This window comes from Saccopteryx leptura, chromosome 1 (assembly GCF_036850995.1).
Source record: "Saccopteryx leptura isolate mSacLep1 chromosome 1, mSacLep1_pri_phased_curated, whole genome shotgun sequence".
NCBI lineage: Eukaryota > Metazoa > Chordata > Mammalia > Chiroptera > Emballonuridae > Saccopteryx > Saccopteryx leptura.
The window spans coordinates 140,702,911-140,726,642 of record NC_089503.1 but is presented as its reverse complement, the minus strand read 5'-3'; the positions used below and the strand labels follow the sequence as shown (position 1 = coordinate 140,726,642).

At 39.2% G+C, this 23,732-nt stretch overlaps 1 protein-coding gene across 1 annotated transcript; it reads right to left on the bottom strand.

The window, feature by feature from the left end:
* Window positions 1-20,465: 20,465 nt before the first annotated feature.
* LOC136389034 (translationally-controlled tumor protein-like) lies at window positions 20,466-21,294 on the bottom strand. The gene has a single exon (XM_066360810.1). The coding sequence runs from the start codon at window positions 21,192-21,194 to the stop codon at window positions 20,676-20,678; it is 519 nt and encodes a 172-aa protein (XP_066216907.1). The 5' UTR covers window positions 21,195-21,294; the 3' UTR covers window positions 20,466-20,675.
* Between the last annotated feature and the right edge of the window lie 2,438 nt (window positions 21,295-23,732).

The window sequence follows — 23,732 nt, the reverse complement described above, 5'->3', positions numbered from 1 at the left end:
TATTATAGCCATGTTAGTGGGTATGTATGGTATCACATTATGGTTTTAACTTCCATTTTCTTTGGGGTTTTTTTTTTTTTGGACAGAGACAGAGAGAGGGATAGGGACAGACAGACAGAAAGGAGAGAGATGAGAAGCGTCGATGCTTTGTTGCAGCTCCTTAGTTGCTCATTGACTGCTTTCTCATATGTGCGGGGGGGGGGGGGGGACTCTACAGCAGAGTGAGAGACCCCTTGCTCAAGCCAATGACCTTGGGCTTCAAGCCAGTGATCTCTGGGCTCAAACCAGCGACCATGGGGTCATATCCATGATCCCACACTCAAGCCAGTGACCATAAGGTCATGTCTATGATCCCACACTCAAGCCAGCGATCCGATTCTCAAGCCAGATGAGCCTGCAGTCAAGTCAGCAACCTCGGGGTTTCGAACCTGGGTCCTCCGCGTCCCAGGCCAACACTCTATCCACTGTGTCACAGCCTGATTAGGCTAATTTCCATTTTCTTAATGGCTAATAATGTTGAGCAACTTTTCATGTGCTCATCAGTCATCCATATATTTTTTCTGATGCTATGTCATTTCGAATGTTGAAATCTCTTGTTATTGTTTAATTTGATTATTTGTTTGTATATAATAGAGTTGCAAGAGTTCTTTATAATTCTAGATACAAATCTGTTATCAGTTGCAAATTTTATTCCCACCCTGTAACTTGTCTTTTTATTTTTGAATATATATCAATGTTTCCCTTTTCATTTTAATAGTGTCTTTTAAAGAGTAAACTTTTTATTTTCAAGTCCAAATTAGCCATTTTCTTTTATGGATTGTGTTTTTGTTGCCACATCTAAGAAATCATTGCCTAACCCAAGGTCACAAAGATGCTTCTCCTATGTTTTAATGAGAAATTTTTAGTTTTAGCTCTTCCATTTAAGTCTCTGATAAATCCTTAAATTTGACATGTGGTTTGAGGTAAAGATCTTTGTTGTTTTGTTGTTGTTATCCTTCCTCTTCCTCTTTCTCTTCCTCTTCTTTTTCTTTTTTCTTCCTCTTCCCATTCTTCTTCTTCTCCCTCCTTCTATTTCATATGATATTAAATTGTTCTAACAACATTTGCTGAAAAGACTATGCATTCCCCATTGAATTGTCTGCGCACCTTTGTCAAAATTTAATTGACCATAAATTGAACAATTTTATTTCTGGCCTCTCAATTCTGTTCTTCTAATCTATGTATCTGTCTTTACCCAATACTACACCATCTCAGTTATTATATATTGATAATATTTTGATATTGGTTACTGTAAGGCATCCAAGTTTATTCTACTTTTTCAAAATTGTCTTTGCTATTCTACATACTTTTCATTTCCTTATCAACTTTAGAATCAGCTTATACATTTCTACAAAAACAGAAATGTTCTCAGATTGTAATTGAGATTATTTTGAAACTATAGATTGGCCCTGGCCAGTGGCTCAGTGGATAGAGCATCAACCTGGTGTATGATGTCCCAGGTTTGTTTCCTGGTCGGTCAGAGCATACTGGAGAAGTGACCATCTGCTTCTTCCCATCTTCCTTTCCCCCTTCTTTCCCTCTTGCCCTCCGATAGCCAGTAGCTCAGTTGGTTCAAGCATGGTCCTGGATGCTGAGGATAGCTCCATTGAAGTACAGCAGCCTCAGGTGCTAAAAATAGCTTAATACTTGAGCATCATCCCCAGATGGGGTTACCAGGTAGATCCTGATCAGGGCACATGCAGGAGTCTGTCTCATTATCCCTCTTCCTCTCATCTAAAACAAACAAACAAAAAACTATAGGTTAATTTGGAAAGAATTTTATCTTAACAATACTAAGACTTCCAATCCATGAATATGGAATTTCTTTTCATTTATTTAGATCTTCATTACTTTACCTCAGCAGCGCTTTGCAGTGTTTTTGCACTTCTTTGTTAAATGTAGTTCAAGTATTTTATTCTTTGTATGTTATTAGCAATGGGAGTATTTTCTTAATTTTATTTTTAGTCTGTTATTTGCTAGTATATAGAAATAAAATTATTTTTGTGTATTGATCTTGTATCCTGAGAGCTTGCCAAACTAGTTCTAGTAGCTTTTTTTTGTTGATTCCTTTGGATTTTCTACATAGGTACAAGATTATATCATCTGTCAATAGGAACAGTGTTTTTCTTTTTCCTTCTAATATGTATGCCTATATTTTTTCTTTTCTTATTGCCCAGACTAGAACCTCCAGTGCAACACTGAATAAAATTTATGAGAACAGAGATCATTTTCTTGTTCCAGATCCTCCAGGAAAGTAGTCATTCACTATTAAGTAATTAGGTTAGCTCTAAAAAGACACTATCAGGTGAAAAAAGATCCATTATATTCCTGGCTTGCTGAGAGTTTTCATTGTACAGTAAATGAATGTTGGATTGTTCAAATGCCTTTTCTGACTCTAGTGAGATGATTATGTGATGCTTTTAAGATAAATTCCACCTATAACCCTGTTTATATGTTCTTGAATTTGGCTTGCTAATATTTTGCTAAGGATTTCTGTATATCTTTAATGATGGATATTGGTTTACAGTTTTCTTTTTGCATCATATTTTCATCTGGCTTTGCTGTCAGGCTAATACTGACCTCATGGAATAAGTTGGAAAGTGTCTAGCCCTCTTTCTGTTTTGTGAAGTAATTATATAGGATTGACATTATGTCTTCTTCAATTGACCCATGAAGCCACCTGGACCTGAAATTTTTTTTTATGGAGATTTTCTATTACCAAGCTAAATTTTTACTCCTTATAGGTCCACACAAATTTTCTATTTAGTAAGATAATTTTGGTACTCTCCAGCTTTCTGGGAATGTATCCATTTCATTGAAGTTTATAATTTGTTGACCCTTTCCCCCTCAAAAAAGATGTGCAGGCCCTGGCCGGTTGGCTCAGTGGTGGAGCGTCGGCCTGGCGTGCAGGAGTCCTGGGTTCGATTCCCGGCCGGGGCACACAGGAGAGGCGCCCATCTGCTTCTCCACCCCTCCCCCTCTCCTTCCTCTCTGTCTCTCTCTTCCCCTCCTGCAGCCAAGGCTCCATTGGAGCAGGGATGGCCTAGGCGCTGGGGATGGCTCCTTGGCCTCTGCCCCAGGCGCTGGAGTGGCTCTGGTCGCAACGGAGCGACGCCCCGGAGGGGCAGAGCATCGCCCCCTGGTGGGCAGAGCGTTGCCCCTTGGTGGGCGTGCCAGGTGGATCCTGGTCGGGCGCATGCGGGAGTCTGTCTGACTGTCTCTCCCCGTTTCCAGCTTCGGAAAAATAAAGAAAAAAAAAAAGATGTGCAAATTATACCTTATTATCCTTATAGTCTGCAGTGTCAGTAGTAATGGCTTCTTTCCATTGTAATAATGGTAACTTGTGCTTTTTTTTTCTTGGTTGGTCTAGTTAAAGGTTTATCAATTTTGTTGGTCTTTTCAAAGATGCTTCTTTTAGTTTCATTGACTCATGGTTTTTCTCTATTGTTTTGTTTTCTATTTTATTTATTTCCACTCTGTTTATATTATTTCCTTGCTTCTGTTTGCTTGGGGCTTAATTGGGTCTTCTCTTTTAGTCTCTTAAGGTGAAAGCTTATTGACTTGAGACTTTGTTTTCTTTTTTTCTTTTTTATATTTTTCTAAAGTGAGAGGTGGGGAGGCAGACAGACGGAATCCCACATGTGCCCAACTGGGATCCACTCAGCATGCCCACTAGGGGGCGATGCTCTGCCTATCTGGGGCATCGCTCTGTTGCAACCGGAGCCATTCTAGCACCTGAGGCGGAGACCATGGAGCCATCGTCCTTAGCTCCCAGGCCAACTTTGCTCCAGGAGCCTTGGCTGCAGGAGGGGAAGAGAGAGAAAGAGAGGAAGAAGAGGGGGAAGGGCGGAGAAGCAGATGGTGCCTTTCCTATGTGCCCTGGCCAAGAATCAAACCCGAGACTTCCACACACCGGGGCTGACTCTCTAACACTGAGCCAAGTGGCCAGGACCGAGACTTTGTTTTCTAATATTCCGTTTTAATGTTATGCATTTTCCTCTATGAACTGTAGAGAATACTCTAGCATTTGAGGAAAGCTCTTCAGAAATAGATGGCTCACCAGAAGTACTATGCTACAAATACAAAAGTCCTTTTTGTTAATTGATTTATAACTTAATTATTAGGTTTAGAAAACATACTATGAAAGATTTCAGTTCTTTTAAATTTATTCAGACATGTTTTTTTGTTTTTTGGGGTTTTATTTGTGTTTTTTTTCCTGAAGTTAGAAACGGGGAGGCAGTTAGACAGACTCCCGCATGCGCCCAACCGGGATCCACCCGGCATGCCCACCAGGGGGCGATGCTCTGCCCATCTGGGGCGTCACTCTGTTGCAACCAGAGCCATTCTAGCACCTGAGGCAGAGGCCACAGAGCCATCCTCAGCGCCCAGGCCAACTTTGCTCCAATGGAGCCTTGGCTGCAGTAGGGGAAGAGAGAGACAGAGAGGAAGGAGAGGGGGAAGGGAGGGGTGAAGAAGCAGATGGGTGCTTCCCCTGTGTGCCCTGGCCGGGAATCAAACCTGGGACTCCTGCACGCCAGGCTGATGCTCTACCATTGAGCCAACCGGCCAGGGCCTAAGACATGTTTTATGGCCTTGTATATGTTCTGTCCTGGAAATTATTCTGCATTTACTTGAAAAAATGGTGTATTCTTCTATTGTTGGGTAGAGTGTTCTATAAATGTCACTTAGGTCAAGTTGGTTGACAGTGTTGTTTAACACTTTTACATGCTTGTGTGACACGCTGTACAGGATCCTAGTACTAAAGAAGCTGCTCGTGCTGCAGAAGCATGGTGTGGGAAACATGTACAATGTAGGAGCTGGTCTCTGGGAAAACCAGGTCCTTGGCCCTGGCCAGATGGCTCAGTGGTAGAGCGTCGGCCTGGCGTGCAGGAGTCCCAGGTTCGATTCCCGGCCAGGGCACACAGGAGAAGCGCCCATCTACTTCTCCACCCCTCCCCCTTTCCTTCCTCTCTGTCTCTCTCTTCCCCTCCCAAAGCCAAGGCTCCATTGGAGCAAAGTTGGCCCGGGCGCTGAGGATGGCTCCGTGGCCTCTGCCTCAGGTGCTAGAATGGCCCTGGTTGCAACAGAGCGACGCCTCAGATGGGCAGAGCATCACCCCTGGTGGGCGTGCCGGGTGGATCCCGGTCAGGTGCATGCGGGAGTCTGTCTGACTGCCTCCCTGTTTCCAACTTCAGAAAAATACAAAAACAACAACAACAAAAAACCAAGGTCCTCTACAGGAACTGCCCAGCAAAAGCACACCCGAATCAAGGAGAGAAATCCTTTCCTGTTGCAATGATTCTCCACCACACTCTACCAAAAAAGTTTAATTTTGAGCCATCTGACAGAGAAAAAATATTTAAAAGCCTCAGATTCCTTTTCACAGAGCTGAATATCAAGGGTAAATCTGAAACCGAAGGCAATGGACATGTCCCTCCTGTAGGTTGTGGCCATTAATGTTCTTGTGCAGTAAATATTTTATAATATTGACTTATAGTGACCAGTATACATTTTATTTTTTTATTCATGACACATTTTAGCAGAAATATACTATCAATTTTACACCAAACATTATTATCCTTAGCTTTTTATCCTCAAGCATAGAAAAACACTAATAAAAGAAATTGTCATATGCAGGCTAATGCTTGTTTTATTTTATTTTTTCTTTTAAAATTCCTAAATTAAGTAGTCACAGAACAGAACTTTAATACATATTTTCCACAGCCTATTTCTCAATACTGCTTCCTCAAACAGGAATGCTGTATTAGTTTGCTAGGGCTGCTATAACAAGTACCACAAACTAAGTGGCTTAAGCAACAGAAACAAATTGTCTCACAGTTCTAGAATCTAGAAATCTGAGATTAAGATGTCAGAAGTACCATGCTCCTTCTAAAGGCTCTAGGGAAGAATCTGTTCCAGGTCCCACTCCTAGATTCTGGTAGCTTCTTGGCTTGTGGCAGCATCCTCCAGTCTTTACATGGTGTTTTCCTTGTGTGTGTCTGTGTATCCAAATTTTCCTTTTTATGAGGACACCAATCGTAATGGATTAGGAGCCCACCCTTCAGTATAACCTCATCTTAATTACATCAACAGTGACCCTATTTCCAAATAACATTATATTCTGAGGTACTAAGGGTTAGGGACACTATGAATTCATGGGGCACATAACTCAACCCATAACAAATGCCTTCCTTCATTTATTCAACTGAAAATGCCCGCTCACTTTTCTTGGCTCGCAGCACCGTCTATGTAGTCTTTCCTGTCTTCTCCAGGCATGACCAACACTTCCTTCCTTTGTGGCCACACTGGGCCCTGTTGCTACCACCACCACATTTATTTCTTAACTAGCCCTCCCTTCCCTACTAGACTGTAAGTTGCTTGTAGGCATGACCTGTCTTGCTTGTTTCCCCCCTTAGCTTATAGCAGAGTGCTTAGCACATAGTTCATGATAAATATTAAATGGGTGAATAGATAAACTGGGTATAGGCCAATTTTAAAATATATATATATATATATTCATAGATTTTAGAGGGGGCGAGGGAGACAGAAAGAGAGAGGGAGAGAGAAAAGAGAGAAACATCTATCTGCTCCTATATGAGCCCTGACTGGGGATTGCACATGCAACCTTTGTGCATCAGGTCAATGATGTAACCACCCAAGCCATCCGACCAGGGCAGGGATAGGCCAATTTAAATAGGAGAGAAAAATAAGCTAGATCCCTAGAATCGGTTTCAGGAACAGAAAGAACATAAGGAAGTTATCTAGTCAGGCTCAACATTTGAGAGAACGCTGTTGCAACTTAACACAAACAAAAAATTTGGATCTGAATCTGTATTATCCAATATACTTACCACTTGCCACATGTGGCTATTTACTTTTAAATAAATTAAAATTAAATGCAATAAATATTCAGTTGTTCAGTCACACTGGCCATGTTTCAATGTTCAAGAGCAACATATAGCTATTGGCTACCATATTGCACAGCAGATATAAAACATGTCTATCATTTCAGCTTTGAACAGTGCTGGCCCCGACAATAAAATACATTTAAGGAGACAGTCCTTTCTTAATGATACAATTCAATATAATAGTATTAAATATATCATCCTTTCATATAAGACAGATACCATGTTTGGCGCTGGCAAAAACCAAAAAAGAATAAGATAACTCTCTTCTGATCTGAAAGGACTCACTATTAGTTTAGTAAATTTGTTTAAAAATATTTTAATAAGGATAAATTTATTATTTTGAAAAATCATCTACAAAAGTGAACGAAAGTAAGACAAGCTGAGAAAATGTCCCAAATGGCACATCAGGAAGTAGTGGTCACTGTCATCTCACTATTAGACTCCACATACACTACATACCTGTGAAAGCTATGACTATCCTGCGCACATGCTGACTGCTGTGTCAGAGATGGAAAAGGGCCACATTTTGAGTTAACACACAAGTATTCATTCTGAGTCTTCTTAAAATGTTTAGTATTTAACTGTGTTCTAGAATCTACTGAAGCACAATTAAACTAAATTATATTATCTTTTAGTTTAGGAACAGCCTCAAGAACATCTTTACTACAAGCAATTAGGTCAGATAGGACCTAGGCTCTAATGGAAATCTAGCAAAAACAACTTTCCAATGACATATGGCATAGCCCCTCAGGCTTATAATTAGACCATAATAAACTAAAGGTCACCTTATGAGTCACAGAGGGTGTTTGTGCAAACATTCAAAATGATTAACTTACAGATGAACTAAAATATAAAGAATATTTGAGAAATTAAGAGAAACCATTTAGTATGGAAAATAACTGCCTTTCTTGTATAGTAAATTCAAAAGCATATTGATAGAAATATTTCAATCCTTTTTAAAAGAATTATCTTAAGTATCGTATTTGGTTTTCAATTATATGCAATACCTGATTTCATTTCTTTCCATCTTTCATGAAATATTTATTTGTGCACATTGACAGAGAAGATTATGTAAATTTGCAAAATATAAGGTGTGACTTGAAAACAAATATATTGCAAAATGATTACTACGATAACGTTAGCTAACACTTCCATCATCTCACATAATTACCATTTCTTTTTGTGCTTAGATCCTTTAAACTTTACTGTTTTTACATGTGGACTTTCTTGTTTTTTTAAATAACCACATGTTCTAAGTGGGTATTTTTGTCAAACTTAGTAACACTTATTTTATATAGATGTTTGATACTTAAGTTACTATGCTCTTTTCTGATTTTCAAAGATTACTCTTTGTATTATCATGATTGCATTTAAACTTAGCATTAAAAAAAACCCTTGGCGGCCTGACCTGTGGTGGCACAGTGGATAAAGCATCAACCTGGAAACACTGAGGTTGCCGGTTCAAAACCCTGGCTTGCCTGGTCAAGGCACATATGGGAATTAATGCTTCCTGCTCCTCCTCCTTCTCACTCTCTCCCCCCCCAAAAAAAGAATAAATTTTAAAAAAAATTAAAAAAAAAACAAAAAACCTTGGCAACTTTCAAGTATATAACATAGTATTATTGACTCTAATCACCATGCTGTACGTTAGATCCCCAAAATTTACTCATCTTATAACTGAAAGTCTGTACTCTTTCACCAGTATTTCCTCATTTTCCCCATCCCTTCAGCCCTAATAACCATCATTATACTTTCTATGTGTTTCGCTTTTTCAGATTCCACATGTAAGTGATATCATAGAGTATTTGTCTCCCTCTGACTTATTTCACTTTGCACAAAACCCTCAAAGCCCAACCAGACTGTCACAAATTACAAGATTTTCTTCTCATGACTGAATAATATTCAATTTTACATATATCTTTAGCTACAGATATATATCTCATTTTTATTCATTTATCCATTAATAGACACTTAGGTGTTTCTGTATCCTGGCTATTGTGAATAATGCTGCAATGAACATGGCAGTGCAGATACCTTTTTGAGATCCTGATTTTATTTCTGTTGGGTATATACCAAGAAATGAGATTGCTGGATTATATGGTATTTGCATTTTTAACTTTTTGAGGCCCCTCCATACTGTTTTCTATAGTGGCTGCACCAATTCACATTTCCACCAACAGTGCACAAGTGTTCCCTTTCCTCCACATCCTTGTCAACACTAGTTATCTCATCTTTTTTATAATAGCCATATTAACAGGTGATATTTCATTGTAGTTTTGGCTTGCATTTCCCTGATGATTACTAATGTCAAGCACCTTTTCATGCACTGGTTGGCCATTTGTATGTCTTCTCTGGGAAAAAATATCTATTCATTTCTTTTTTTTTTCTTTTTTTTTCTTTTTTTTTTCTGAAGCTGGAAACGGGGAGAGACAGTCAGACAGACTCCCGCATGTGCCCGACCGGGATCCACCCGGCACGCCCACCAGGGGCGACGCTCTGCCCACCAGGGGGCGATGCTCTGCCCCTCCGGGGCGTCGCTCTGCCGCGACCAGAGCCACTCTAGCGCCTGGGGCAGAGGCCAAGGAGCCATCCCCAGTGCCCGGGCCATCTTTGCTCCAAGGAGCCTTGGCTGCGGGAGGGGAAGAGAGAGACAGAGAGGAAGGAGGGGGAGGGGGTGGAGAACCAAATGGGTGCTTCTCCTATGTGCCCTGGCCGGGAATCGAACCCGGGTCCCCTGCACGCCAGGCCGACGCTCTACCGCTGGGCCAACCAGCCAAGGCCAATTCATTTCTTCTGCCTAAACATCAGGTTGGGTTTTTGTTTTCTTTTGTTTTTTTCCATTGAGTTGTATGAATTTCTTACGTTTTGGATATTAACCCCTTATGAAATGTAGGATTTACAAGTTGTTTGCTCTCATTCTGTAGGCTGCCTTTTCATTTTATTAATAATTGATTTTTGCTATGCAAAAACTTTTTAGTTTGATGTAGTTCACCTTGTTTATTTTTATATTATTGCTTGTCCTGTAGGTGTTGTATCCAAAAGATCATTTTCAAGACACTTGTCAAGGAATTTTGCCCTGTCTTTTCTTCTAGAAATTTTATGGTTTCAGGTCTTATGTTTAAGTCTTTAGTCCATTGTGAGTTAAACTTTGAGAGTGACAAAGGTAGGGATACAATTTTATTCTTATGCATGTGGTTATCCAGTTTTCCCAACACCATTTATTGAAGAGAGTATTCTTTCCCTATTGAGTATTCTTGGCTTTCTTATCAAATATTTGTTGACCATGTATGCAGGGTTTGTTTCTGGGTGCTTGATTCTGTTTTATTGGTCTACATGTCTGTTTTTCACCAGTACCATATGGTTTATATGTACCATTGTATTGTTTCTTTTTAAAATATTTTATATACTGACTTTACAGAGAGAGAAGTCTGCATTCCCACCAGCAGTGCAAGACGGTTCCCTTTTCCCCACACCCTCGCCAGCACTTATTGTGTTGTTTTGTTAATGAGCGCCATTCTGACAGGTGTGAGGTGATATCTCATTGTGGTTTTAATTTGCATTTCTTTAATGATTAGTGATGTTGAGCATTTTGTCATAAGTCTTTTGGCCATTTGTATGTCCTCTTTGGAGAAGTGTCTATTCAGTTCCTTTGACCGTGTGTGTGTGTGTGTGTGTGTGTGTGTGTGCGCGCGCGCGTATTTTTCTGAAGTTGGAAACGGGGAGGCAGTGAGACAGACTCCCACATGCACCCGACCAGGATCTACCCAGCATGCCCACCAGGGGAAAATGCTCTCTGCCCATCTGGGGCGTCACTCTGTTGCAACCAGAGCCATTATAGTGCCTGAGGCAGAGGCCACAGAGCCATCCTCAGCGCCCAGGGCAACTTTCCCCCAGTGGAGCCTTGGCTGCAGGAGGGAAAGAGAGAGACAGAGAGGAAGGAAAGGGGGAGGGGTGGAGAAACAGATGAGCGCTTCTCCTGTGTGCCCTGGCCGGGAATCGAACCCGGGATTCCTGCATGCCAGGCCGACGCTCTACCACTGAGCCAACCGGCCAGGGCCCCTTTGACCACTTTTTTTAAAATATTTTATTTTATTTTATTTTATTTACAGAGATAGAGAGAGAGTCAGAAAGAGGGATAGATAGAGACAGACAGACAGGAACAGAGAGAAATGAGAAGCATCAATCATTAGTTTTTCGTTGTGACACCTTAGTTGTTCATTGATTGCTTTCTCACATGTGTCTTGACTGTGGGGCTACAGCAGACCGAGTAACCCCCTGCTCGAGCCAGCAACCTTGGGTTCAAGCTGGTGAGCCTTGCTCAAACCAGATGAGCCCACACTCAAGCTAGTGACCTCGGAGTCTCAAACCTGAGTCCTCCACATCCCAGTCCGATGCTCTATGCACTGCGCCACCGCCTGGTCAGGCCTTTGACCACTTTTTAATTGGACTGTTTACCTTCCTGGTGTTGAGTTTTGGAAGTTCTTTAAAAATTTTGGTTATTATCCCTTTATCAGACATATCAGTGAATATGATCTCCCATTATTTGGGTTGTCTTTTTATTTTGTTAATGCTGTCTTTTGCTGCACAAAAGCTTTTTAGTTTGCTATAGTCCCATTCGTTTATTTTGTCCTTTATTTCAATTGCCCATGGAGATATTTGGGCAAAAATATTGCTATGAGAGATATCGGAGAGTTTACTGCCTATGTTTTTTTCCAAGATGTTTATGGTTTCACAACTTACATTTAAGTCTTTTATCCATTTTGAGTTTATTTTTGTGAATGGTGTAAGTTGGTGGTCTAGTTTCATTTTTTTGCAGATACCTGTCCACTTTTCCAAAAACCATTTATTAAAGAGACTGTCTTTTTTTTTTTTTTTACAGAGACAGAGAGAGAGTCAGAGTGAGGGATAGACAGGGACAGACAGACAGGAACGGAGAGATAAGAAGCATCAATCATTAGTTTTTTGTTGCGCATTGCGACACCTTAGTTGTTCATTGATTGCTTTCTCATATGTGCCTTGACCAGGGGCCTTCAGCAGACTGAGTAACCCCTTGCTTGAGCCAGCGACCTTGGGTCCAAGCTGGTGAATTTTTGCTCAAACCAAATTAACCCACGTTCAAGCTGGCGACCTCGGGGTCTCGAACCTGGGTCTTCTGAATCCCAGTCTGATGCTCTATCCACTGCGCCACCGCCTGGTCAGGCTAAAGAGACTGTCTTTACTTCATTATATGCTATTACCTCCTTTGTCAAATATCAATTGACCATTAAGATGTGAGATTATTTCTGGGTTCTCTGTACTGTTCCATTGATCTGTATGCCTGTTCTTATGCGAGAACCAAGCTGTTTTGATTACTATAGCCTTGTAGTATAACTTGATATCAAGAAGTGTGATACCTCCCACTTTATTTTTCATTTTCAAGATTGCTGAAGTGATTCGTATTCTTTTTCGGTTACAAATAAATTTTTGAAATATTTGTTCTATATCTTTGAAGTAGGCCATTGGTATTTTAATAGGCATTACATTGAATTTATAGATTGCTTTGAGTAGTATAGACATTTTAATGATATTTATTCTTCCTATCCATGAACACAGTATGTACTTTCACTTGTTTGTATCTTCCTTGATTTCTTTTTTCAATGTCTTATTTTGAGCACAAGTCTTTTACCTCCTTGGTTAAATTTAATCCTAGGTACTTTATTCTTTTTGTTGCAATAGTGAAGTGGATTGTTACCTTAATTTCTTTTTCAGAAAGTTTATTGTAGGTGTATAAGAATGCCACTGATTTCTGAATATTAATTTTATATCCTGCCAACTTGCCTAACTCATTTTTCAGGTCTAGTAGTTTTTTGACTGAGACTTTAGAGTTTTCTATGTACAGTATCAGGTCATCAGCAAATAATGATAGTTTTACTTCCTCTTTTCCAATTTGGAAGCCTTTTATTCTTCTTCTTGTCTCATTGCTGTGGCTAGGACTTCCAGAACTATGTTGAATAAGATCTTAAGGGGATTGCTTTTCATTTCTGCCCTTTGGGTGTAATGTTGGCTGTGGGTTTGTCATAGATGGACTTTATTATGTTGAGGTATATTCCCTGTATTCCTGCTTTGCTGAGAGTTTTGATCATAAATGGGTACTAGATTTTATCGAATGCTTTTTCTCATCTATTGATATAATCATGTGATGTTTTATCCTTCCTTTTGTGTATGTGATGAATCACATTTATTGATTTGCAAATATTGTACCAGCCTTGTCTCCCAGAATAAATCTCACTTGATGTATGATCTTTTTGATGTAGTGTTGGATCTGGTTTGCTAATATTTTGTTGAGAATTTTAGCATTAGTGTTCATCAGGGATATTGGCCTATACTTTTCTTTCTTTGTAGTGTCTTTACTTGTTTTGTAATGAGAATAATGCTTGCCTCAGAAAAAGAGTTTGGAAGTCTTCCTTCCTCTAAAATTTTTTGAAATAGCTTGAGAAAGATAGGTGTTAGTTCTTCTTTGAATATTTGGTAAAATTCGACGTGAAGCCATCTGGACCAGGACTTTTGTTTGCTGAAAGTTTTTTGATAACTGTTTTCATTTCATTTGTTGTAGTAGGTCTGTTTAGGTTTTCTGATTCTTCCAGATTGAGTCTTGGAAGATTGTATGTTTCTATGAATTTATCCATTTCGCCTAGGTTGTCCAAATTTTTTTTATCTTATTTTTATTAATTTTAATGCAGTGACATTGATAAATCAGGGTACATACATTCAGAGAAAACATCTCCAGATTATTTTGACATTTGATTATGTTGCATACCCCTCACCCAAAGTCAAATTGTCTTCCGTCACCTTCTATCTGGTTTTATTTGTGCCCCTCCCCTCCCCCCACCCGCCTCTCTCCTTTCTATCCCCCTCCCCACCCCACCCCTGTTACCATCACATTCTTGTCCATGTCTCTGAGTGTCATTTTTATGTCCCATCTATGTATGGATTCATATAGTTCTTAGATTTTTCTGATTTACTTATTTCACTCCGTATAATGTTATCAAGGCCCATCCATGTTATTGTAAATGATCCGATGTCATCATTTCTTATGGCTGAGTAGTATTCCATAGTATATATGTACCAAAGCTTTTTAATCCAGTCGTCCACTGATGGACACTTGGGCTGTTTCCAGATCTTCGCAATTGTGAATAATGCTGCCACAAACATGGGGGTGCATTTCTCCTTTTGGAACAGTTCTTTGGTGTTCTTAGGGTATATTCCTAAAACTGGAATAGCTGGGTAAAAAGGCAGTTCAATTTTTTTTTTTTTTGTATTTTTCTGAAGCTGGAAATGGGGAGAGACAGTCCAACAGACTCCCGCATGCGCCAGACCGGAATCCACCTGGCATGCCCACCAGGGGGCGACGCTCTGCCCACCAGGGGGCGATGCTCTGCCCCTCCAGGGTGTCGCTCTGTTGTGGCCAGAGCCACTCCAGCGCCTGGGGCAGAGGCCAAGGAGCCATCCCCAGCGCCCGGGCCATCTTTGCTCCAATGGAGCCTTGCTGCAGGAGGGGAAGAGAGAGACAGAAAGGAAGGAGAGGGAGAGGGGTGGAGAAGCAGATGGGTGCTTCTCCTGTGTGCCCTGGCCGGGAATTGAACCCGGGACTTCTGCACGCCAGGCTGACGCTCTACCACTGAGCCAACCGGCCAGGGCCAAAAGGCAGTTCAATTTTTAATTTTTTGAGGAATCTCCATACTGTTTTCCACAGAGGCTGCACCAGTCTGCATTCCCACCAGCAGTGCAAGAGGGTTCCCATTTCTCCACATCCTCGCCATCACTCATTCCAGGGGTCCCCAAACTTTTTACATAGGGGGCCAGTTCTCTGTCCCTCAGACAGTTGGAGGGACAGAGTATTAAAAAATCTATGAACAAATCCCTATACACACTGCACATATCTTATTTTTAAGTAAAAAAACAAAACGGGAACACATACAATATTTAAAATAAAGAACAAGTAAATTTAAATCAACAAACTGACCAGTATTTCAATGTGAACTATGCTCCTCTCACTGGCCACCAATGAAACAGGTGCCCCTTCCAGAAGTGTGGTGGGGGCTGGATAAATGGCCTCAGGGGGCCGCATGTGGCCCACGGGCCATAGTTTGGGGACCCCTGACTTATTCTCTGTTGTTTTGTTGATGAGCGTCATTCTGACTGGTGTGAGGTGATATTTCATTGTGGTTTTAATTTGCATTTCTCTAATGATTAGTGATGTTGAGCATTTTTTCATATGCCTATTGGCCATCTGTATGTCCTGTTTGGAGAAGTGTCTATTCATTTCTTTTGCCCATTTTTGGATTGGATTGTTTGTCTTCCTGGTGTTGAGTTTTACAAGTTCTTTATAAATTTTGGTTATTAACCCCTTATCAGACATACTGTCGAATATGTTCTCCCATTGTGTAGTTTGTCTTTTTTATTCTGTTATTGTTTGGCTGTGCAAAAGCTTTTTAGTTTGATATAGTCCCATTTGTTTATTCTGTCTTTTATTTCACTTGCCCGTGGACATAAATCAGCAAATCAGGACATATATTGCTGTCAGAGATGTCGGAGAGCTTACTGCCAATGTTTTCTTCTAAGATGCTATAGTTTCATGGCTTACATTTAAGTCTTTTATCCATTTTGAGTTTATTTTTGTGAATGGTGTAAGTTGGTTGTCTAGTTGTTTTTTTTTGCAGGTAGCTGTCCAATTTTCCCAACACCATTTATTAAAAAGGTTGTCTTTACTCCACTGTATGCCCTTACCCCTTTGTCAAATATCAGTTGTCTATAGAGCTGTGGGTTTATTTCTGGGTTCTCTATTCTGTTCCATTGGTCTATATGCCTGTTCTTATGCCAGTACCAGTCTGTTTTGAGTACAATGGCCTTGTACTATAACTTGATATCAGGAAGTGTGATACCTCCCACTTTATTCTTCTTTTTTAAGATTGCTGAGGCTATTCGTGTTCTTTTTTAGTTCCATATAAATTTTTGGAATATGTTATCTATATCGTTGAAGTATGTCATTGGTATTTTAATTGGTATTGCATTGAATTTATAAATTGCTTTGGGTAATATAGACTTTTTTTTTTTGTATTTTTCTGAAGCTGGAAACGGGGAGGCAGTCAGACAGACTCCCGCATGCGCCCGACCAGGATACACCTGGCACGCCCACCAAGGGGCGATGCTCTGCCCATCCGGGGCATTAAGTATATGCTTCCACTTGTTTGTATCTTCCTTGATTTCTTTTATCAATGTTTTATAATTTTCCAAGTACAAGTCTTTAGTCTCCTTGGTTAAATTTACTCCTAGGTACTTAATTTTTTTGTTTGTAATAGTGAATTGTTTCCTTAATTTCTCTTTCTAACTGTTCATTGTTGGTGTATAAAAATGCCTCTGATTTCTGAGTATTAATTTTATATCCTGCCACATACCTGAATTCATTTATCAGGTCCAGTAGTTTTTTGACTGAAACTTTAGGGTTTTCTATATACAATATCATATCATCTGAAAATAATGATAGTTTTACTTCTTCTTTTCCAACTTCAATGCCTTTTATTTCTTCTTCTTGTCTGATTGTTGTGGCTAGGAATCCAGTACTATGTTGAATAAGAGTTGTGAAAGGTGGGCACCCTTGCCTTGCTCCTGATCTTAAGGGGATTGCTTTTAATTTTTGCCCATTGAGTATGATGTAGGCTGTGGATTTGTCATAGATGGTTATTATCATGTTGAGGTATGTTCCCTGTATTCCCACTTTGTTGAGAGTTTTGATCATGAATGAGTGCTGGATTTTATCAAATGCTTTTTCTGCATCTATTGATATTATCATGTCATTTTTTTCTTTCCTTTTGTTTATGTGATGAATCACATTGATTGATTTGCAAATATTGTACCAGCCTTGCCTCCCCAGAACAAATCCCACTTGATCATGGTGTATGATTTCTTCCATATATTGTTGGATCCGGTTTGCTAATATTTTGTTGAGGATTTTAGCATTTAAATTCATCGGGGATATTGGCCTATAATTTTCTTTCTTTGTGTTGTCTTTGCCTGGTTTTGGAATCAGAATTATGCTCACCTCATAAAAGGAGCTTGGAAGTCTTCCTTCCTCTTGAATTTTTTGAAATAGCTTGAGAAGGATAGGAGTTAGTTCTTCTTTGATATTTGGTAGAATTCACTTGTGAAGCCATCTGGCCCAGGACTTTTCTTTGTTGGGAGTTTTTTGATAACTGTTTCGATCTCATTTGGTGTAATTGGTCTGTTTAGGTTTTCTGATTCTTCCAGATTGATTTTTGGAAGATGATATATTTCAAAGAATTTGTCCATTTCATCTAGGTTGTCTAGTTTTTTGGTGTACAGTTCTTCATAGTGTTTTCTTACAATATTTTGTATTTCTATTGTGTCAGTTGTTATTTCTCCACTCTCATTTCTAATTTTATTTATTTGAGTCCTCTCTCTTTTTTTCTTGGTGAGTCTGGTTAAAGGTTCATCAATCTTGTTTACCTTTTCAAAGAACCAGCTCCTAGTTTCATTGATCCTTTGTATTGTTTCTTTAGCCTCCATGTCATTTATTTCTTCTCTGATCTTTATTATTTCCTTCCTTCTACTACATTTGGGCTTTATTTGCAGTTCTTTTTCTACTTCTTTTAGATGCAGGGTTAAGTTGTTTATTTAAGCTTTTTCTAGCTTCTTAAAGTGTGCCTGTAATGCTATGAACTTCCCTCTCAGTACTCTTTTAGCTGTGTCCCATAAATTTTGAGTTGTTGTATGCTCATTATCATTCGTTTCTAGGAATTTTTTTATTTCTTCTTTGATCTCATTCTTAATCGATTCGTTATTTAACAACCTGCTATTTAGTTCCCATGTGTTTGAGAATTAATGAGTTTTTCTGTTGTGGTTCATTTCTAGTTTTATGCCATTGTGATCAGAGAAAGTGCTTGATATGATTTCAATCTTCTTAAATTTGCTGAGACCACTCTTGTGTCCTAACATGTGGTCTATCCTAGAAAATGTACCATGAGCACTGGAAAAGAAGGTATATTCTGCTGCTTTAGGGTGAAAGGTTCTGAAGATATCTATTAAATCGAGTTGATCTAGTGTGTCCTTTAAGTCTGCTGTTTCTTTGTTAATTTTCTTTCTTAAGGATCTATCTAGTGATGTTAGTGGGGTATTGAAATCCCCTACTATTGCTGTTGATTTTACCCTTTATATCCATCAAAGTCTGCTTTATATATTTAGGTGCTCCTATATTAGGTGCATAGATATTTATGATGGTTATATCTTCCTGTTGGATTGCTCCCTTTATCATTATGTAGTGGCCTTCTTTATCTCTTACTATATCCTTTCCTTTAAAGTCCATTTTGTCTGATATAAGTATTGCTACCCCAGCTTTTTTTTCATTTCCATTTGCATGAAATGTTTTTTTCCATCCCTTTTGCATCTTTTGTTTTAAGGTGTGTCTCTTGTAGACAGCATATGTATGGGTCCTGTTTTCTTATCCATGCAGCTACCCTATGTCTTTTGATTGGATCATTTAATTCATTTACATTTAAGGTTATTATTGATATGTAATTATTTATTGCCATTTTATTCTTTAAAGCTGTATTCCTTTTTTGCTATATTCTTTTCCCACTTTGATCTGTTTACAACAGGCCCCTTAACATTTCCTGCAGCATTGGTTTGGTTGTAATGAATTCCTTGAGTTTTTTTTTGTTTGTTTTTTTGTCTGTGAAGCTTTTTATTTCTCCTTCAAATTTAAATGATAGCCTTGCTGGATAAAGTAGTCTTGGTTGTAGGTTCTTGTTCTGAATTACTTTGAATATTTCTTGCCATTCCCTTCTGGCCTCAAGTGTTTCTGTTGAGAAGTCTGATGCCATCCTTATGGGGGCTCCTTTGTAGGGGATAACCTTTTTTTCTCTAGCAGCTTTTAATATTTTCTCTTTATCACTTAGCTTTGGTATTTTAATTATGATGTGTCTTGGTGTAGGTTTCCTTGGTTTTCTCTTTAATGAAGTTCTCTGTGCTTCTTGAACTTGTGAGAGTTTCTCCTGCATTAATTTAGGGAATTTTTTAGCTATGATATGATTAAACAAAGTCTCTATCCCTTGTTCTTTCTCTTCTTCTTCAGGAACCCCTATGATGTGGATGTTATTTCTCTTCATGTTGTCACAGAGCTCTCTGAGTTTCCTCAGACTTTTTGAGTCTCTTTTCTTTTTTCTTCTCTGCTTTCATGCCTTCATTCCACTTGTCCTCCAACTCACTGATTCGATCCTCAGCTCCATCCATCCGGTTTTTAATTCCTTCCATTGTGGTCTTCATTTCTGATATTGTATTTCTCATCTCTGACTGATTACTTTTTAATATTTCAATATCCTTTTTTATACTTGCTATTTCTTTATTTAGGTGTTTGTAATGACCATCCATTGTTGTTCTAAGATTCCTAAGCATCCTTACAATCATTATTTTGAACTCCGCATCCAGAAGTTTGGTTATTTCCATATCACTCAGTTTATTTCCTGGATGTTTCTCTTGTGGTTTCATTTGGATTGCACTTCTCTGTCTTCTCATTATGTCTGTGTGTTTGGGTGTTTTGTTTGTAGAGCTGGTGGAGTCTAGGCTTGGTGTTGTCTGCCTCCAGTTTTCAATTGTGTTATTTCTAGATCTTCTTGGGTTGGCATCAGCTATTATTTGTAATAATCCACATTTGGATTTGGGCCGCTTTGAAGTCTTGATTGTTTGTTTTCTTAACAGGTGATTGTCTTGTTTACTGATCTCAGCAGGGGGCTTATTTGAAACTGTATCCAGGAATGCGGTGGCTATAACCTGAGACTCTGAAGGCCTCTTCTTCTAGTTATTCTCTCTGGGGGCAGGGTGTTTTCTCAGCTTCAGTAGAGGGAGGTGTATCTCAGATCACCTTGGAGACCTGAGCTACAGCCCCTCCTCCCCACTTCTTATTTTCAGCTGTGTCTTGTTGTGCTGATTGGAGCTGGAGAGATGTCTGGAGATGTGTGACCCTGAAGCACTTCAGACTTTTGTTTTGTGGAAGGATCAGCCTTTCCCACAGCTATGGCTGCCTCCAGCACTGGATGAGTCAGCTTTTCAGGTCGTCTCCTGCATTCCTCTGCCCCTCACCATCTGTCTCTCTCTCTTCCCTTTCTTTTTGGAAGACAAGCCAGCCCTTTCAACAAACCTCGTCCCCTGGTTGCCAGGGAAGTGGCTGTGAGCAGTATTTTCTCCTTTTTTCCTTGGAGTGAGAGCTCTTCTGGGCTCTCAGCCTTACCGCCCCCCCCCCTTGTTCCCAGAAGCAGGGGAGATTCAAGCGCTCCCTACCAGGTTTGTTGTGGCTTCTCCTTTGCTCCTTGGTTTTTGAGAGCTGTTCTTGTAGTCCAGAGTTGGTTTTTCACGCTGATTATTCATAAATTAGTTTGTAATCCAGTTCAGTGGTGTGAGCTGGGAGTCTGTGCGTCTGCCTACTCTGCTGCTATCTTCAGGTCTGTCCAAATTTTTGGCATATAGATCTTTTTTTTCTTTTGAGTTTAAATGCATTTTATTTTTAGACAACCTACATGACATGTTTTTTCTTAAAAACAATGCCTCCACTCCAAATCAATCGAGGTCAAAATAATGAAGAGCTCAAGATAACATCAGTCCCATTTGTCCTAGTCCTGGTGTGATGAAAAGCAGCAGCCAGTTATGATGACAGGTGATAGATCCAAATTGCCAAATTTGTTAACATTTTTCCATTTCTAAACCATCCTTAAAGAAAATCATATATGGGGTCACACTATCCTCATGGTAGTCCAGTAGAGCAACCATGCCATCTGGATTCATGTTTTCACCAATAAAGAACTGGTAGTTTTTGAAATTGGCAAGGATGTGCTTGATTTGTTCTGCAGCCCCTGTCATAAAAGGCTTTACTCTTTCTGGTCTCTGTTCTTCAAGTTTTCCTTTGATTGATTTCATGTAATCCTTGATGTACTTCTTGTAGACTTCTTTTGTGAAGCTGGTTTCCTGCAAATGATGATTCATGACAATATCAACACTCATGATTACTGTGCTTTCGGTACCGTTGCCATCGGGGCCTTCAGCGGAGGCATTTCCACCAATAAGTGAGTCATCAATGTTACCCTCTGTCCTACTGACCATCTTCCCCTCTACCTTCAGGCAGAGCCCATCTGCGATCTCCCGGATCTTGTAGATATCGGAGAACATCTCATCATGGCTGATGAGGTCCCGGTAGATGATCATGATTGCGGCTGGAAGGAGACGACGGCGGCGCTGGCTTAGTGGGAGCCCGGAGCTCAGAGGGAGCACAGTGCAGCCAGAGTGGCGCTCGGGGGGGGGGGGGGGAGGCAGGCGGAAAAGGCATATAGATCTTCATAGTATTTTCTTACAATCCTTTGTATTTCTGCAGTGTCAGTTGTTACTTCTCCACTTTCATTTGTAATTTTATTTGAGTCCTCTCTCTTTTTTTTCTTGATGAGTCTGGTTAAAGGTTCATCAATCTTGTTTATCTATTCAAAGAACCAGCTCTTGGTTTCATTGATCTTTTCCTATTGTTTTTTAGCCTCTATGTCATTTATTTCTGCTCTGATCTTTATTATTTACTTCCTTCTACTTCCTTTGAGCTTTATTTCTTGTTTTTTTTTCTAGTTCTTTTAGATACAGGGTTAAGTTGTTTATTTGAGCTTTTTCTTGTTTCTTAAGGTATGTCGGTAATGCTATGAACTTCCCCTCTCAGGACTGCTTTTGCTGTGTCCCATAGATTTTGGATTGTTGTATGTTCATTTTTATGTTTCAAGAAAAATTTTGATTTCTTCCTTGAACTCGATAACAGATTTGTTATTTAATAGCATGCTTTATTTATGTAGCTTCCAAGTGTTTGAATGTTTTTTCAGTTTTTCTGTTGTAGTTGGTTTCTAGTTTCATGCCACTGTGATCAGAGATGCTTGATATGATATCAGTCTTCTTAAATTTACTGACTTGTTTTGTGTCCTAACATGTGGTCTATCCTAGAGAATGTACTGTGAGCACTTGAAAAGAATGTATATTCTGCTGCTTTGGGTTGAAAGATTGTGAAGATACCAATTAAATCCAGTTGATCTAGTGTGTCATTTAAAGCTGCTGTTTCTTTGTTAATTCTCTGTCTGGAGAATCTATCCATTGATGTTAGTGGGGTATTAAAATCCCTTACTATTATAGTATTGCTGTCAATCTCGCCCTTTATGTCTATCAAAATATACTTTATATATTTAGGTGCTTCTATATTTGGAACATAAATATTTACAATGGTTATATCCTCTTGTTGGATTGCTCTCTTTATCATTATGTAGTGACCTTATCCCTTACTGTGGCCTTTGTTTTAAAAGCTATTTTGCAGATATAAGTATTGCTACACCAGCTTTTTTTTTATTCGTTTCTATTTGCATGAAATACTTTTTTCCATCTCTTCACTTTCAGTCAATGTGTATCTTGCTCTGAGGTGGGTCTCTTGTAGACAGCATATATATGGGTTCTGTTTTCTTATCCATGCAGGTATCCTATTTCGTTTGATTGGAGCATTTAATCCATTTACATGTAAGGTTATTATTGATATGTTCTTATTTATTGCCATTTTATTCTTTAAATCTACAATCCTCTTTTTCCTGATTTCTTATTTTCCTTTGCACTTTTTATAGCAGGCTTCTTATTATTTCTTGCAGTACTGGTTTGCTTGTAATGAATTTCTTTTTGTTGTTGTTTGTTTATCTGGCAAGCTTTTTATTTCTCCTTCAATTTTAAATGATAGCCTTGCTGCACAAAGTAGTCTTGGTAGTAGGTTCTTGTTTTGCATCACTTTGAGTATTTCTTGCCAATTCCTTCTGGCGTCAAGTGTTTCTGTTGGGAAGTACAATGCCATCCTTATGGGGGCTCTTCTGTAGTAATTAACTGCTTTTCTCTTGCAGATTTTAGTATTCTTTCTTTGTCTCTTAACTTAGGCATTTAATTATGATGTGTCTTGGTGTAGGCCTCCTTGGGTTCTTCTTTAATGGGACTGTCTGTGCTTCCTGAATTTGTGTGACTATTTCCTTCATCATTTTAGGGAAATTCCCGGCTATGATTTCTTCAAACAGGTTCTCTATCCCTTGTTCATTCTCTTCTCCTTCAGGAACCTGTGTGATGAGGATGTTGTTTCTCTTCATGCTGTCACAGAGGTTTCTTAGAGTTTCCTCAGTCTTTTTTCTGCCTCTTTTCATGTTGCTGCTCTGTTTCTGTGCTTTTGTTTATCTTGTCTTCTAAATTTCTGATTTGATCCTCTGCTTCATTCAGCTTGCTGTTGATTCCTTCTAGTGCAGTCTTCATTTCTGATATTATATTTGTCATTTCTGACTGGTTCTTTTTTATGATTTCAATGTTCTTTTTGATGTTTGCTTTCTCTTTATTTAGGTTCTCATTATGACCATCTATTGTTGCTCTAAGATCCTTGAGCATCATACAATTCATTATTTTATACTCTGTGTCTGGTAGTTTGGTTACTTCCATTTCATTTAGTTCTTTTTCTGGGGATTTCTTTTGTTGATTCATTTTGGTCACATTTCTTTGTCTGCTCATTTTGTCTGTGTATTAGGTAGTGCTGTCTGACTTTGAAATTTGTTGTGCTGTCTTTATGAAGAAGATGGGCTCAGTGGTACTGACCTCTAGGCCACCTCTTTTCCTTGCCTTGCTCTAGGAATGATTCATGAGGGTACTATTTTCCCTCTTGTTATATGTGAGTATTAGATGCAGTCAATCCTTTCATGGGTATGG